Raw genomic sequence first — 14,805 nt, forward strand, 5'->3', positions numbered from 1 at the left:
GGAGCAAGCTGGGGCAAGGCCCAGGATGAAAGACATACCAAGGAGGGAGAGAAAGGTCCTGATAAAGTGGCATTGGCAGGTGAACTTACCTGACCCTGGGGCAAGGTAAGTCAGGGGAGGAGAGAAATCCTGACATAGAAGCCCTGGAGGGACAACTTACTAGAGTAGATATAAATCAGAGGAAAAGGAAACTAGAGGAAAGGCCCATAGGATGCAACTGGTGTGATGACCTATGGGCAGAGATGGACATGAGGGGGAAATCTCCATTCTCTGAGTTTACTTCTTGTGGCTGGAATGCAGGAGACCCTCACCGCAGCCCATGGAAGGCCAGACAGAGAGGGCCCAGGAAATCCCAACAGAGCCCCAGACCTGTAAAGAGGGCGGAGCTCAGACTAGGAAGGCCAGAAAAGGTCTCAATTGAAATAAGGAGGGGAGCTATGTGACAGAGTACTAGTTGTAGCATCTTGGTCACAGAGGATGCTATAAGCTTATTTGAAATAAATCAACCTGTTCCTGGTGGGGTTACTGACAGTTGGTGGTAATTGTTGTGCTAATGAGGTAATTGGCTTAGTAATGGGAGGTTACAGAATTGGGAGGAACAGGAAGTAAGGGGAGAGCTCAGATGGAAGAGAGAAAGCTGTGTGAAATCTCCTGCTGTATACCTGTTCTAAGTCCCGCCATGTTTGGAAACTAAGGATTAAAGGTACCTGTGGTGTAAGAAGAAACAGACTATGTGTGTCTGTGAATAGGAGTCCACAAAAACAGATTAGGCTGTGCTGCTCACAAGGTAGTGTGAGAAGGACCCTGTGATACATGAGTTACTTCTTGGGCTTTAACATGGGATCAGATGTAGATCTGAGTGTCTTTTTGCTGCCATCCTGTATTAATAACTTCTTTTATATGCCTCCGTTAAAGGTTAGTAAAGACACACTTGGACTTAGGATGGCATTAAATAACTTTCTTAGTGTTTGGGTCCGAAATTAAGGCCAAACAAGCAAAGGATATTGATATACTAATGAACGAAACATGTTTCTGTTCTCTGACAATCCCATCCCTGTTGTCCATAACTTTGTCAAAGTATCCATTTTATTCATTAATTTTGAGGAAAGTTCGGTAATTGATGGTTCATCTTGTTGGGTTCTTGAAATGACTGATGAAGCAAATGAATACTGATTGAAAGGTGTAGAGGACAGGGAAGAAAGGAAAGGGTGATCTGGAAATTCTTGTGTTTAAGTGTCATAGTTTGTGAACAGCCCAACTAATGAGTTCACTCAAGAATACAGAAGCTATTAATTTTTAGCGGCAATGATGCATACAGAACAGTTGGAAATGGAAACTTACAACTTGCTTTTAGAGGGCTAGCAATACCCCTGCTTCCTTGTATTATATTTCTATGTGGATAAGGAAGGCCACTAAATGATATCTTTAACTCTCTTATCCTCAATTTGACTGAGAATAGTCTTGCAGAGTATCAATGTGATCTGTTTGCAACATAAACTAGGAGATACTATCTTATTAGCACAGAAGAAATTTCCAAAATAATGAAGTGACAACTGAAAATTCATCAGTGAATGCACAAATATTATTATTAGAAGATAGCATGATGTCAATGCTTGAAACAGAAAGCTGGTGAGTCTTAATACTGAATTCATGCCAAACCTATGCTTTGCCACACAAAGCTATTCAAAAATGTAATGCCAGCACCATATACCGATTTGGCAAGAAAAATGCAGAAAATGCTACAGATTGTGCTGACAGTGTGACATGATGTTTTCTTGGATGTAGTCTGGGTATCATGAGAGTAAGCCTGGAGATACTAATGAGAAAAAGAATACAGCCCTGAAAGAGCTGCTAAATATGCAGTAGTCATAGGATGCCTGGAGCTTGCTGGAACTAGAGTGGTAATTTTGACATTAAAGCAGCATAGTGTGAATTGGCCAGAGAAGCTTGACGGAAAGGGATTCAAGAAGGCAGAACTTGTTTCTCATACCACACTTGCAAAGGAGTAAAGGAGTTTTCAAATCATTCTGCTTACTTCTATCTGAAAGCTTGTTACCAGTGGGTGCATGAGAAGTGGGGATATAAGGCTCACACAAAACAAACACTTATACTATTTAAAGGTATCACTGGGCAAACCTCAAAGAAAGAAAAAAAAATCCATTGGTGTTTGACATCTACATGATCATAATGGATACAGAGTCTAATCCACTTGGATAGTCTCTAAACAGAGACGATTACCCCTTGACCATCTCCCTAAATGGATGTCAGAAAATTGTAAAAGGAGTCATTAATATAGATCTGTGCTACTGGAAGATTCTTCTACACTGGGGTGTTCCTCCAGAGACCACCTACACCAGCAGTACACTCATATTCTGTTGGTGGTACACCTCTACTCCAATATAACTTGTCCCGATATAACACGAATTCGGATATAACGTGGTAAAGCAGCGCTCCGGGGGGACAGGGCTGCACGCTCCGGCGGATCAAAGCAAGTTCAATATAACGCGGTTTCACCTATAATGCGGTAAGATTTTTTGGCTCCTGAGGACAGTGTTATATTGGGGTAGAGGTGTATATAGAAAGTGTCTGCTCTGCACCTCAGTGTCTGTTCCCTGACACCTTGTTAGAACCAAGTTCTACATTTAGGAAGGAGGAGGGTCTCAAGCCAGATGGTAAACACAGATCAGAAGTTCAAAGCCTTCCAAACACAAGTTGAATAAACCCAAATTACTGGTTTCCATACTATAAAATGATTGGCTACTATCACTTATTTGACCCTTAAAAGCAGCCAAAAAAAGACCTGACAATTTTTAGGTAAATAGTCTCAATCTGAGGAGTTGGGGAAGACCAGATATCTATGTTGCTCTTGTGAACTCTCATTATGGAGTTCTTCCTCTTCTATGCAAATACCTTTTTTGTAGTTGACTTCCTGCATTCCACTGGAAACTGTCCCACTTTGTCACAGCATTCAAGAGCCACATTAAGAGGTGCCAAGATTAGGATGACCAGACAGCATGTGTGAAAAATCAGGACAGGGGATGGGGGGTAATAGGAACCTATATAAGAAAAAGACCCAAAAATCGGGACTGTCCCTATAAAATCGGGACATCTGGTCACCCTAGCCAAGATGCAGACTCTCAGATGGAATAAGTCTGGATCTCCCTGGGGAATCTGACCTTACCTGTAAGATGGCCTGGTGACAGAGGAAGAAAGAAAGCTGGTTCTAATGGCATGGTCAGGAGATTGGAAGATCAGAATTGAGCAAACTCTCACTGGTGCTAAGCAAATACCTTTCTCTAGACTGTGGAAATACGTGAAATTGAGGGAAGGAAAATAACTGGTTGTGACTTAAGTCTAGAGGGAACATAAAATCAGGGAATCTGGATGCCTACCAGCTCCTATCAATCCCAAGGACATCTGATGTTATAGAATCTATATGTGGAAAAGATCTATTAGATCATTCAGTTCATCATTATGAAGATGCAGAATTGTTTCCTACAGTGCATTTTCTTGTGCTTGACCTTGTAGCTAAACAGATCTACACTGAAGTGCTACCTGACTGCGGTTTTCAAAGAGCACTTGAGCTGATTGTAAAGTTTTTAGATTGTCTGCAGGAGACTAGCTTCCCCCTATCAGATGAATAGCTGTAAAAAAGTTATGAAGGATGCACCAATCCCAGAGTGGTCTGTCTTCATAATACAGTTTAAGTGAGAGTCCTACCCCAAATGGTTGAGATAATACACTGCTCTTGAGTTGTACATCTGAGTTTATACTACTGTATTTGAGTATACTGAGTTGTGAACCAACTGCCAAATCCTTGAACATAGCTCTTAATGCCAGGCACACTAAGTTACAATACACTAAAGCAAACTCTGGGTTTCTCTGGCTTTACACAAAATATTAATATTAAGATATTCTAGAGAACTCTGCAATACAGCCCAAGTGCCTATCACCATTCTGGAGAGGTTTAGGGGAAAAAATCCTAAAGAATGTTTGAAGACACTATCCATCAGATGATGGAATCTTGCATTCGATGTTTATGAACTGCTGACTTCTGGTTTGCCATTTGCACTCAACCAAGACTGTAGGTTTCTCACAATCAGCATGTGTAATGGATTCCCATGAATGCAGGAAGCCATGAGACCTCAAAAAAAATTACCCTCTTCCCTTGCACGTAACTGCAAATTTATAGAAGCAATATTTCTTTGAATGTTTAATATTTCTTGTGGAGCTAAAAGGCAGTAACCACTGAAGCATCTAGACCGGTCCCTATGAGTGTTAATTTCTATGTCTGGGTAAAGATGGACTTTATTGATTCCTGAGCAGAAAGCAAACTGTGTGTAGTGAACGAAATGTGAAAGAATGCCTCTCAGGCTGAAAGCACTAAACCAGTCCTGTGAACTGATAAAAGGCATGGTGGCTACCAGTGTCATCATACAAAAACTGAATCTTGAAACAAACCTGTTCAGTACAGAACAAAGACCCTTTCCCTTTGGAGTCAGAAATTTTCTAATGTAATCAGTGCCTTGAGCATTCTGCAATTCCATGGAGTTTGCAGCAGAATCTCCTGTTTGCTCACTCCTTGCCATACAATTGTGCTAAAGAATCTAAGCTTTCACTCTAACCCCCCCCTGCAGCTAGCCCACATAGTTACGTATACTGAGTAACTTTGAATATGTGACCCAAGTGTAAATAAATATGCTGTTGCCTTCTTGGATCTGCAAACATCCTTAACATAGCTCAGAAGGGTGAACTGCCATAATCATCTCGGTGAGATATAGACTCAAACCTAATGATAATTTAATTGTTAACTCTTTCACTGCTGGTCATTTGAGCAGAAATATCCAATTATATCATAGCATCCCACAATTCTCAGTTACCTCCCATGCTGTCCCAGGTATCAACACCCAACTGTCTCCAATTCAGCTGCCAAAATCTTCAGCAAGAAAATGCCTAACCAATTATTTTTACATATTACAATTACACTTACCTGTCCTAATTCTATTACAGGGAAAAAGAGGACAAACAAGAAAACACAGACAGAATGATCCTTTGCCTATGGGAGTAAAAAAGAAATTGAGGCACTGTCCTTTATAAATAGCATTTTTGCAGATCCAAACATTTACTGCAAGGGAGTATCATGCAGTATGCCACAAATGTCATTCCTTCCTAAATCATTCCAGGTGCACATTCTCCCAAGCACGGGAATCTGCAGAGGAAATTATTTCCTGAGAATACACAGTAGGTTTATCCTCAGTAAAATAGCATCAACGCTTTAATGCCTAAATGTGATTACTAGAGATAACAAGGAACTAGACAGCTCGTACTGTATTACCATTCTTCCTTTCATTAAAGAAGACAGAAGGAAATAAAAAAAACTAAAGAAAATTTAAACAGTGAAAGAAAGATCCATCTCACTTCACCCACATTTACCCTATTTGATACAAGAAATTACACTAGGGAAATGGGGAAAAGCTCTTTTTTTAAATTCCTTTGGTCAAGTGATATCAGTGCCGTGGGCAAAGATGCCAAAAATGTGCTTGAGTGCTCAGGGTTATAAGAAGTCCACCATGCTAGGGATAACTGAGAAAGTATTTCTTATTCTTAATAAGAGAGTTTATATTACCCTTTTCTTGTAAAAACAGATTACAGGAGAAGATTTTTTAAATTTCAGATCTTCATTTGATTAAACTAACAATCTTGTTTGTCTGTAATTGTGATGATTTGAAAAACAGCATTGCGAATGTTAGAGTTAGCATTTGAAATAGATTACCACTATCTGTTTCTTTTCTATGTATTGTTTAAACCTCTTTTAATTAATTTTTAAAAATAAGTACACAACAAAGTGCACATCCAACCTCCATACAGTACAAGGGTAATCCAATAGGATTAAGCTCAGCAAATAATTTAATAAAACTCTACAAGAAAAATGACAACCATTAAGGACAATGCAGCACTAATGCGTTTCATAACCAATGTCTTACCAACTGTAAAAGGGTCAGTGCACATGTCACTTCTGTTCTCCTTCCATGCCAGCAGGTACTCAATGCTGACGTGATCTGCAGCGTCTGTATGACTGTTAACTACCACCATCATGTTATGACCTTTTGCGATGCCGTAATAAACCTTTGTTTCATCCACCAGGGGCAAGTCAGTTAGAGTATTTGCTGCCTCAAAAGCCTGATTGAAATATTCACAGGCTTTGTAATAGTTCCCCTAATAAGGAAGAGAAAAGTGAAGAAGAGGTTTTTACATTTTTTTAACTAGCACATCTTTACCCTAGTGCTTTGTACTTCCCCCTTCACAACCTTAAAGAAGTCACAGTTGTTATTCCACCCCCAGAATGATTCCCTGTGTAATCTTGGAAAACTCACACCTCTCTGCCTCAGTTTCTTAATCTGTAAAATGCAGATAATAGGACTTACTTACTTGTTTCTCTGGGGAACTGTATTTATTAGTCCTATTCGTATAGCATTTTGAACATGTAAACTTCTATATAAATGGTAAATTCTATTTCTGATTATAGCTGAGCCACTCAGTAACAGTAACCAGAAATTCAATACGTTCAACATCCTTGGGAGAGGAAAAGGATAAAAACTAGCATGGTGACACTAACATTTAGAAACAGGGATTTTTTTTAAGAAACAAGGAAATTAGTCAAAACCCCTACTGTCAAAAGTATAGAAATTAAAATGTTTAGAAATAAGGAAATAATAATAGTGTCTCTGAATGCATGCACTTCTCTATACAAAAAAAAAATGGGGGAAACAGGAGGGAAAGATGTAAACTCCTATGGGTAAATGGCAAGGTTAAAGAGGTTATTCAAGCCACAGATTTCCTTCAGAAAATGGAAATCCAACACTAGTGGAGCCAAAATAAAGGAGCATAAGCTACAGCAGACAATATGTAAGAAGGCATTAGAAGGGCTAAAGTGGAATTTGAAGAACAAATAGCTAAAAGAAATAAAAACAAATAAGTAATTATTTAAATACATCAGAAGCAGAAAGACAGAGAGAATCCATGGGTCTGCACCACAGGGGAGTAAAGGAGCAATTAAATAAAATAAGGACATTGCTGAGAAGTAAATGATTTCTCTGTATCTATCTTTACCACAAAGCATGTTGGGGAGATGCCTACACTGGACCTATATCTTTCTGGTAATAAAGACGAAGTACAATCTGAAATGGAGGTGTCTAAGGAAGGGATGCTGGAACAAGCTGACAATTTAAAAGGCAATATATCACCAGGCCCAGATGGTATACAGCATAGAGTTTCTGAAGGAACCTGAAACTGAAGTGGCTGAGTTGCCAGCAAATATATGGAATCTCTCATAAAAATCAGATACTATAATAGAGGGTAGCAAGTGGCACACCTATAGTTTTTAAAAATAGGGTGCCACAAGATTCTGTACTAGCATCGGTGTTGTTTAATTTGTTTGTTTAGTTATCTGGAAAAGGGGACGAGTAGTAAAGTGGCAAACTTGCAAAGGACACAAAATTATTTCAGTTAGTCAAGACCACGGAAGACTGGGAGGAACTTCAGAAGAATCTAACCAAAGTCGGTCAATGGGCAACATGATGGTAAATGCAATTCAATGTTGAAAAATGCCAAATGCACATTGGAGGGTATAATTTGAATTACTTATTACACTTATTGGGTTATAAATTAACTGTATCAGCTCAGGAAAAAGAGCCAGGCATCCATATGAACATCTCAGTGAAGATATCTGCTCAATGTGCAGCAGCCTTAAAAATAAAATATAATATATTAATAAAACCAAACAAAATGTTAGGATGCATAAGGAATGAGATGGAAAAGAATACTGAAAATATTATAATGTGAGATTATATAAATAAATGGTATGCCCTCGCTTGGAATACTGTGTTCAGTTCTATTTACTCCACCTCAAAAAAGATACAGCAGCAATAAATGAGGTTCAGAGATATATCATGAGAATGACTAGGGCCATGAAAAAACCACCCTATGAAGAGAGAGTAAAAAAACTGAACTGCCTACACTAGACAGGAGATAAGATACGACTTGATTAAAGCACACCAAATAACAAATGGTACAGAAAAGATAAATTGGGAAGATTCTCTCTCATAAACAAAAAACAAGAGGGCATTTGATATAAATGAAAGGCAGCAAATTCAAAACTAATTAAAGAAATTTTTTTTTCACACAGTGCAGAGTTAGCAGAAGATATCATGGAGGCCAAGAGTTTAAGATTTAAAAAAGAGATTGGACACTGATATGAGTAACAAGAATATCCAAATTGTAATCGTAAATATTTTAAAAATAGATAAATGTTTTGGAAGGGATATAAAGGATCAAGTGTTAGGGCATAAGCCAAACTTTCACTAGTGGGGTTAGATTGAAACCTTCCCTGGAGGCAAATTATCATATAACTGCCTCTTACAGGCATTCCGTGTCTTTGTTTGAAGCAGCTGAAACTGGCCACTGACCAAGAACACATATTAGATGGACAACTGGTCTGACCCAGTATGGCAATTCCTATGTTCCTATTATTAGCAGCCATAGTGGATCAGTTTCCATCCCTCAAAGTCCCATGGAATTCTGCAGCCCTTGTTGGGTACATCCTTCCTGGCACACGAGTGTTTTTCAGAGATGTCAGCTGCTTGACCCCTTTACTTTTAACTTGACTAAGTCCCCACTCCCCACTGAAGATTTCAGTTCCCCTGTGTAATTTGGGAGTCTGATTAGACTGTGGAGGTTTAGAGGGCTTCCTGGTGAGAAGGAGCTATGGGTAGATGTGATTTTTTTTTATGCATACAAAACCTCATGAGCATGGTCAGCATTGTAAAAAGGAAAAGTGTATTTCTGATGTTAAATATGCAGCTTAATGGGATATGATTTAAAAAACACCAATCACTAGAAAAAATTCTTCAGTGATAGAAGTAGCAACCTGGCTTGCATATTGGAGCAGAGAGTTCTTTTCAGTCACATAATCCAGCACTATTTTCCTGTGGACAGTCCCTTCCTCAATTTTTGTTGAGACTAACTAGGATTTAGAACTCTCAGAACTTGTTTAGTCTTGCAAAATCACTCCTATATTTATGCTGAGAGCTAATACTAAACTAAGGCTAGTTAAACTACATGTTATTTGATATATACCATTAAAAGAAAACCCTATTTCCTATCAAGTAGAAATATAATTTGCTATTGATGTTTCAAGTAGTATGATTTCTAAAACTAAATAGTAACAACAATAACTGTAACAAGAAAAGTAACACATTCCTTAAAATGAACCAAATGAAGGAAAGAACTCTGCAGAGCAGATATATGCTTTTGCTTTAGTATTTTTAATTTCATGAGACTTATACATTGTTTCAGAATGACAGTTTGAAAAAAGATGTCATTTAACATAATGCAGTGAGCTCTCACTATACGTTTTTAGTTTTAAAGAAATATTGCCATACTTTTAAAGTAACATATTTTACAAAAATCCCCAAGAATATTTAAAAGTAATATTCTTTCTCTGTATTTCTTTCTTTTTGTGATACCATAATTCAGTGCTGAGACACCAATCAATTTTGAATTCTGATATCACAAACAAAACTTAAGGAGAACATGTAGGAGAAGGCTGATTGTTACAGAAGATCACTTTGAATGCAGTTGGTAATCAGCAATGATGGCAGAAGACTGTAAATGGCAGTTAACCAGAGTTTGAGTTAAATATTTTGCAACACTTGCCTGAACTGTGGAGGGGAAATATTTAACTCTATTGTTGATATAAGCCTATTTTATTCTGACTTCCAAATCCACTAAACTACAATAAAGGTACATTTTAAATATATTTCTTATATACCTTGCAAATTCTTTGGCTTTCAAGACCATTTTTTATAAAGGCCGAGTCTTTTGCATTTGCATTAAGGAGCAAATCTTTAAATGAGAATATCATAATATTGAAGTCCCAGGTTAATTCAAAGATTACAGCATAGACTTTGTTTCATTGCTTAAGCAACATCACAGGACAGTAACCTTTGCATTGGGAATTCTGTATAAGATAAAACATAAAAGTAAGGAGTCATTTGGGGGTTGCAATTTCTAAGGTGGACATGCAGCTGTAGAATAAATTAAAAGAATGTTATTTAGGTCGCCAAATCAAGCATTTGAAAGTTAGGAAATACCAGATTTATGGTTGCTGCATACCCATAGAGCTCCCTCACTTTTTCAGCACTATGGTAGCCTTAGCTCAGAAATGCTCTTAGTAATTTAAAACTTCATCTTCAATATTTATATAGAATTTATTCATGGTGAAAATGCCTTTCCACCTTCTGCAACTAGCAGGGCTGAACAAGATGGGTACAATTTTCTTTTATTACTTATTATTTCAACATGATTCCATGTATCATTTCAAATTCAAAAATGTTTTAAAAACAGTTAGCATCAAATACTTTTTTTCTGAATACTCTTTCAGGTTTTATTTGTCCCTGCATGGGCAGCTGCACTGGCAGAGGCTTTTATTACATGGAAAGAAAGGCAGCTAGTGCCTTCATTTGGGGTTTCACCACAGGACAGTTTTAAATATCAGGCCTAGTTCAAAAGGAAGCTGTCTGGGAGATAAGTTAAATCAGCAGATTTCATGGGTACCCCAACCTTGCCTTGCCCAGCACTGTCTATTTTCTGGGTTGCACAGACCAAATCAAGGCCATTAAGTAGAATGTGTGTGAGTGCATGCGAGCACATGTGTGAGGAAAAAGATTTTGCACTACTGATACACTCCCCCGGAGGACTTTCTTCTACTGGAAGTCACTTCCTGAATTATGCTGGCAGAGCACACATAGCAAATTAGGCTAAAAGATTTAAATCTCCACCAGTGTAGTAGGTTAGAATTTTTATTTGTCCATTTGTTAATCTTCAAAGAGCAGTAGTTATACTGTACAGGGGTATTCTATAGGATATTTATTTGTGATTTAATTGTTAATTTGTATAGATGTGCCCAAGCTGCATAACTGGACCCAGACCATTGACAGAGTTGAAATATGGGGTTGTTTGGATTTGGGGTTTGACTCATTACAGAATTACATCCTTATTGTGAAATTTGGATCTGGGTTTAGAAACACATTTTAACGTTACCCAAAAGTGTTCAGAATTGGCATTCCAGTTCACATCCATACCTAGTCATTTGGCAATAAAGGAGAAATTCCTATCTGAATCAATACATTCATCAGATTCTGATGAGACAGTCTCGCATACAAGAACACAGATTTTGACCCTAAATTACAATCAACTGTAGGGCATCATCATTATAATTAATACTTACTCTTTCATTGTAAATATCTCCAAGGGATATGCATGCATCCACTAGACTTCGGCTTAGCTGAGCACTCTTGGCAACTGTCACAAACTTTTCCAAGTACTCAATAGCCTCAGTCACTTTCCCCTGACTAAAACAAATGACAAAGGTTGCAATTAAATTTTTATTGAGGTTGTTTCTTCATACACTTCAATAGACTATAGCTGATAATCTGTCATTGCTTCCCTTAGCAGACTTATTTTGAAGTACAGAAGTCTAGAAACTGTATTTACTAACTTGCTTTGGGGTGAAATTTGGAACCCAATTCTGTCCTCATTTGCATATCTGCTGCCTCCATGGAGGCATGTAGGGCAGTGATACTCAGACTGAGACTTGTGAGCTACAAGTGGCTCTTTACTGTGTCTCCTGCAGCTCTTTGCAGCACATGATATTAAAACATTGTGTGATTTAATTATTAACCAATCTAAGTTATTAATCAATCAGGATGTTTTTACTATGTTATTAACCAGTTGTAGCTGACAAGGGGCAGAATTAGGTCCTCCATACACAATAAGAAAAAATACATTTCCTAAATTTCCAGTGTATTGTTGCATTATTTTTAGTACCAAGAATGAACAAAATAGGTAGGTTATTATTTACAATGCGTTTCTGAGTTTCCGGTACTCTAAAATGTTGCTTTATGTAATCAGCATCTGGTCACACATAGGTCAGACCTCACCTAGCGACCAAATTGAGATAACATGCCGAGGGAGGGGACTAAGCATATTAGTTTGTCAGTGAGAATCTTGCTTTTATATTTTTCTGCCCCCAGCACTCATGAATGCCACTGTTTGCTTTAGAATCCTCTCTCTTCTTGTACAGCAGCAGCAATATAATGACACTAACACTGTAGACCATAGAGCTGGTAGCCTCCTTCAGGATGTAATGCTGCTGTTTGGCTGCACAGACTAACGGTCGCTGCAGTCATCCAGGCTGCCCTATAAACTATGGATTGCAGGGGTCACCTCCAATTCCCACTGAGATTCAAGCTACTTGAGGTTACTCTGAATCTAGGATGCAAATTGGCTAATGACTTTGACAATAATATTTTCACATATCATTTTTAATAAAGCTGGCCATGTTAACAATATAGTATCTCTGCCCTCTAGGCCAGATGCTCGAGTTTGCTTACGAGTGAAGCACTGCACTCTTTTTCTCTTTAAGGCTGACTGTCACTGCAGCTGACCTCAATATAAGCCATGAACCTGAGTCTCTAACGTAGTAGTGCAGCATGCTATATGTCAAGTCACCAAGCCAGCCAAAAAACATCCAGTCCTAATTTAGATCCTCACAAATTTAAGTTCCTGTAAGTGACGAAAATTCATACTATTTTAAAATACCTTTAAATTATATTCCTGCAACAAATGACTGACTGAGGTTTATTTAAACTAATCCTTTTAATATAAACCATATTAGGGATACATGTTTCCAGAATTTGATGGTGCTATGTCTGCTATGGTTCCTTAATTGGCTTATGCAAACAGAGTAATCAGAACAGTGAAGTTCCTGCCACTGAACAGGAAAAAACAGTGAAGCTTTGATGCAAATCTTTAATTTTGCTGCGACCGCCTCTAGATAAGTGGAGTCAGCTGCACTATTGCAATAGGCTGCCAAAACATCCAGAATTTAACAGGGTGCTTAAAATGTTCAAGTATTATGTTAGAGTAAAGAATATATTTTTAAATGAGTAGAATTCTATTTATCAAAATTATTAAATGAACATATTTAAACAGCACTACAATATGAAATGTACTGAATTGTAAACATTTGCTCAATGTCAAAAGGTTTCTGAATTTTAGAATTAGAAACATATTTGGAAACCTATCTTTCTTCCAAAGGGGAGAAAATCAAACATTTCCACACAGAAGCATGGCACATGATTTATATAAGTTAAAGGACAAGGTTAAAGTGTTAGACAAATATTAATTCCAGTTTTTCTAGTTTTCTATATGCAGTGCACAGGTGCAACTTGAACAGCATATTATATGGTATAATCATTAAATCCATTCAACCAGACCTTAGAGAGTTAAAAACATATATTCTGAGGAAAAGAACTCCTCGGTCCAAAGGATGAGAATGAAACAGTGCAGAATATTTGTGTATCAAGGTGATTCCAGTTTCCAACTGGGAAAACAGGACTGTTAACACCCACATCCCCTGACAACTGTCCAATTATGTATATCACACTTGGCCTACTGTTTGCAGTAGAAGTAATCAATAAAGGATGTGGTTGAGTGAACATAGATTTTGGTTGAACCAATGCATGAAAACTTAATCATTTACTCAGAGTGGAGAAATCAAATAGAGCAGAGATGAAACAGCCACTAAGGGGTTTGTTGATTGTGCCACCAAGTTTGTGGGCTAGAGGCTGAAAGTAATAAGGCAAATGGAATCAGTGACAGGAGAAAATGTAAAAAGGTTTTCTTAATCTCATGAATTAATAGAAATGTTTTGATGTATTTTTGGTCATTTTTGGATATTTCACATCAAAGACCTTATGTTCCATTTATAGAAAATATAAAAATTACTAAGGCATATAATTTCTCTCAGGCAAAAGGAAATTAATTTGATTAATAACGAAAAGGTAATTCTCACACTACTAAAGAGCTCTGCTACTAGATGGTAGAATAGTCTTCCAAAAGAAGTTATGGAAGCCTATAGCTTGAGACATTTAAAACTAGTCCAGACAAAGCACTAAAATACAGTCTGTCAGAAACAACTCTGCATTGGACAGTAAGATGCACTAATAATGTTATAAATAGGTCTTATCCATCTCAATCAACTATAATTTTATGGTTCTTTCAAAAATGCATATTTTTCAAAAATTCTACATGCTTTGCATAACTATACATGTTCTGCTTCCTAAGATATTACCCTCCTATACTTGTGAGATATGTACTTCCTTACAACATTGGCATTCATGACTCCATAGGGCAGTTATGATTGCTTAAGTAAAAGGTATTACATACCTGCAGTAACTCTTGTTTTCTCGATTCAGGCTAAATGAGCCAATGGAACTTTCTCTGCAAGTGTTAGGCATTATGGAGGCCTAAACCTTTTGTGACATTGCTCAAGCAAGTCTTGCGAGGGTGGCTGAATCTGATGTACAACCCAGTGTCCACAACATGCCTCTCTTTACTACAGAGGACACCACCAGAGATTATCTTGAAGGTGATGCCCTTATACCAGACTGCACCTCAAATAACGATAGGCCTAGAAATCTCCAATCAGGCTTCAGTAGCATGGTTAAGATCTCCAAGACTCCATATAAAACTGCAAAATATATGGGACAACAGGCTGGTTCCCCATGGATCAGAGGGCAATACACTGCAGTTGTGATATATTACCTGAATGACCAGAGAAGCTTGTTCAACTCTGTTGTGTTAAGAGGCAATCAGTGGAATGATGCATTCAAAATGAGGTGACCCGGTCTATTCTGCACCAATAACCTGGGTCTGAAGGTTAGAATCATAGAATCATAGGGT

The 14,805-nt window shown here is 37.7% G+C and overlaps 1 protein-coding gene across 6 annotated transcripts in view; it reads right to left on the reverse strand.

Annotated features, from left to right (window-relative positions):
- Positions 1 to 14,805, reverse strand: part of TTC29 (tetratricopeptide repeat domain 29) — a 219,867-nt gene that overhangs the window by 78,412 nt on the left and 126,650 nt on the right. For all 6 annotated transcript variants that reach the window (XM_065596440.1, XM_065596439.1, XM_005284274.5 and 3 more), the window contains 2 exons: positions 11,288 to 11,411; positions 5,985 to 6,216 (listed from right to left, as the gene is read on the reverse strand). In XM_065596440.1, the coding sequence (XP_065452512.1) occupies positions 5,985 to 6,216; positions 11,288 to 11,411 (356 nt within the window). The remainder of the gene's footprint in view (positions 1 to 5,984; positions 6,217 to 11,287; positions 11,412 to 14,805) is intronic.

Source organism: Chrysemys picta, chromosome 5, assembly GCF_011386835.1.
Source record: "Chrysemys picta bellii isolate R12L10 chromosome 5, ASM1138683v2, whole genome shotgun sequence".
In the NCBI taxonomy this organism is placed as follows: Eukaryota; Metazoa; Chordata; order Testudines; family Emydidae; genus Chrysemys; species Chrysemys picta.